The 3,019-nt window shown below is 35.4% G+C and overlaps 1 protein-coding gene across 1 annotated transcript; it reads right to left on the bottom strand.

The window, feature by feature from the left end:
• Positions 1–303: 303 nt before the first annotated feature.
• Positions 304–2,651, bottom strand: LOC128887706 (uncharacterized). The gene is made up of 3 exons (XM_054143905.1): positions 2,389–2,651; positions 819–1,156; positions 304–776 (listed from the first exon to the last, which is right to left on the bottom strand). Exons 1-3 carry the CDS (start codon positions 2,649–2,651, stop codon positions 304–306), a joined length of 1,074 nt encoding a protein of 357 aa, XP_053999880.1.
• Between the last annotated feature and the right edge of the window lie 368 nt (positions 2,652–3,019).

Genomic DNA, 3,019 nt, shown 5'->3' with positions numbered 1-3,019 from the left:
GTGAGATCTACGTGATTCTAATCTTTATTCTGGTGTGAAGTTAAATTTAAATCAAATGTAATTTTATTAATATCAAATTTAAATCATTATTTTAACGAAAGTGACTTTATGAAGATGGAGAAGATTTAAATGCAGCATGTTCGAGCTAATCCCGCGCTATATGATCCGACGAATAGGGAATACCGGAATCATCATTCGAGGAAGGAGGCTTGGGACGTGATAGGAGAAAAACTCGGCATGCCAGGTGAGCGAAAACAATCATTATTATTTTTTAAGACCATATATGTTAAATACGAATATTATTTAAACTCTCCCCCTACGAATTGAATCCCACTGCCAAGGACAACTGGCTGAACCATCTCTAGAAATGAAATAATTTTTGTAGCTGTCTCTGATTGCGACTGCTTCTCGAACACAATTTCTACGTATAGGTTCAAGGTTGGCAATCCCTTGAATTTGTGTATTATCTATTCTAAAATGTTCCTCGAATGAAGAAGAAATGCTGTTTGTATTGTTCCTCAGCATGTTGTGAAGACAAGTGGCAGCCAAAACTATTTTATCCACAGTTTCGGGATTTGTTTGGATTGTTGTTAAAAATACCCTCCAACGACCGGCTAAAATCCCAAAGGCATTTTCGACGATCCGCCGAGCTCTGGAGTGCCGATAATTGTACATTTTTTCATGATCGCTAATAATAGCTGTTCTACTATAGGGCCTCATGAGGTATGGCTTTAGCGGAAAGGCCTCATCCGCCACAATCACATATGGCAATTGCCCTGTTTATGGAATACCGTATTCGTTTCTTGCAAATTTCCTACCCATATTTGATCTTTTAAACGTGTCTTCATCACTGCTTTTACCGAATGCTCCTACACGAACTAGGATAAATTTGTAGTTGGCATCGACCAGTGCCAATAAAACTATTGAATATGTCCCGTTATAATTATAAAATAGGGATCCAGTGTTCGCAGGACATTTAATTTGAATGTGTTTCCCGTCTAGGGCTCCGATACAACTAGGATATTTCCATTTTTTATGAAAATCGTTCGCAATTTCCCTCCATTGGTCTCCCTTCGACTCGGGGATATATATCGGCTGGAGGATCTCCCATATTGCCTCACAGCACTCCTTCACAATTTCCCCAATTGTGGAATACCTAATCCAGAAAGAAAATCCTAAAGATTTAAAAGAATTTCCATTGCCAAGTAGCTGTGAACAGAAAAACAAATCCGTTAATATTAATTTATTAATCTTTGCATTATCCTTCAGGTGGCCTTTTATTGCCGTTGGTTGCTAGAGGACAATAAACGAATAACTAACTAATTGATAACTAAAGACTGAAATAATAAAGTAACTAATTTCTCTGTTTCAGGCAGTGATTGCAAGGACATGTGGACTAAGCTCCAAAATGCATATACATATACAAGCCCGGAATAGAAGAACCACCAATTGTATTGCATAGCATGACTATTAACGAGGAGCTCGCGAGAATCGTGTGTGCCAAGACGTACTGAGAGTCAAGACGTTATGATTCAATATTATTTGTATTTTTGTTCATTCTAATAAACATTATTTCAATCTCATCATTTCCTACATATGTATATATGTATGAAACATATTATTCCTATACTATACTATACTATTTATCTATCAGATGTACTATTTATATTCTTTTACAAATTGAAAAAAAGAGACAATAAATAACAAAAAAACCATCTTTTTCTAATATGTTTAGAATCACTGCGATAGTTAATTTATCACTGAAATCCAGCTATGTAAACCTGGCACCTGAATTTTAAAAGATTATTTTTTTTCAGAAAATGATAGTATATCGTTTGTACTTGTTTGTACCAACAATAAATCCGTTTGTATTTTTTTTTTCAATTATCAAATAACACAAATTTTTAAAAAAGCCAGCACCCGACATTGAGATTTTCAAAATTCGTTACAAGCAATTGTAGAAACGCAGAATAGGTAACGCAGTCAATGTTAAAAATGTTTAAAAACCGTTTTTCCCATGTGATTCAGAATCGTTTGTAATTGTTTTGATTTTGAAAATCTTTGTAAATCTTGAAAATCGGTACAAACGATTCTGAATCACATGGAAAAAACGATTTTTAAAAATCTTTAACATTGACGGTGTTACCTGTTCTGTGTTTCTACAATTGCTTGTAACGAATTTTGAAAATCTCAATGTCGGGTGCTGGCTTTTTTAAAAATTTGTGTTATTTGGTAATTGAAAAAAAAATACAAACGAATCTATTGTTGGTACAAACAAGTACAAACGAAATACTATCATTTTCCGAAAACAAATTAATTTTTTAAAAGTCGTGTGACAGGTTCACATTACTCTAAAATCCGCTTTCAAAATAATGTGTCAGCACTTACCTCAAGTAAACTGCAAGCCGTATCTCAGCCGGAATACTTTTTTCAAATTGTGTACACTGTTTTTCAATTTTTGTTCCCACTAAACTGAGTACATGATAAAATTCACGTTTGGTCATCCGATAATATGTTTTGAACCGTTCTTCGTCCTCAATTAATTGTAGCATTAAATTTTGAAATTCGCCAAATTTATTTCTTTCCATATTAATTGGATGCACCTGCGATTCTCTCGTCGAGCAAGTGGCTGCAATACACATTGCAGCCATTTCTTCTTCTTCTTCGCCGTGCAGCGGTCGGTTTCATGAGTTACATGTAGGCACCAATCTGACACCGCTTCGTCGTGTCTGACGTGGGCCCACGCCTCGTCAGAGCAATCTGTGGAGCGCTTAACTCACATACAATGTAAGTGTTCTCTTACAATGTTTTGTTTTTCGAATTTTAAAAACACAAAAATTCAAACCATATGATTATTATGTAGAGCATACTTTACATGCGAGTGGATTTATGCCTCTTCGTTTTTACGGGCCTCTCACTTCTTGTCGGATCTCTCACTCGGCAGGCGACTTCAAATAAAAAGGTGGGGATTGCGAGTTGCTTATTTCGAGACAATACTGTATAACCAGACTATTTTTAA

Source organism: Hylaeus anthracinus, unplaced genomic scaffold (genome assembly GCF_026225885.1).
Source record: "Hylaeus anthracinus isolate JK02 unplaced genomic scaffold, UHH_iyHylAnth1.0_haploid 11989, whole genome shotgun sequence".
NCBI classification, from domain to species: Eukaryota; Metazoa; Arthropoda; class Insecta; order Hymenoptera; family Colletidae; genus Hylaeus; species Hylaeus anthracinus.
The sequence above is the reverse complement of the archived record's forward strand: the minus strand, read 5'-3'. Positions and strand labels throughout refer to the sequence as shown.

Excerpts from the sequence above, each read along its gene's own strand:
- LOC128887706 (XM_054143905.1), bottom strand. The coding sequence starts at position 2,651 with ATGGCTGCAATGTGTATTGCAGCCACTTGCTCGACGAGAGAATCGCAG. Across the intron at positions 1,157-2,388 it reads CGGCTTGCAGTTTACTTGAG|GTATTCCACAATTGGGGAAA; the intron begins GTAAGTGCTGAC and ends TTTCTGGATTAG. Across the intron at positions 777-818 it reads GTTTAAAAGATCAAATATGG|GGCAATTGCCATATGTGATT; the intron begins GTAGGAAATTTG and ends TTCCATAAACAG.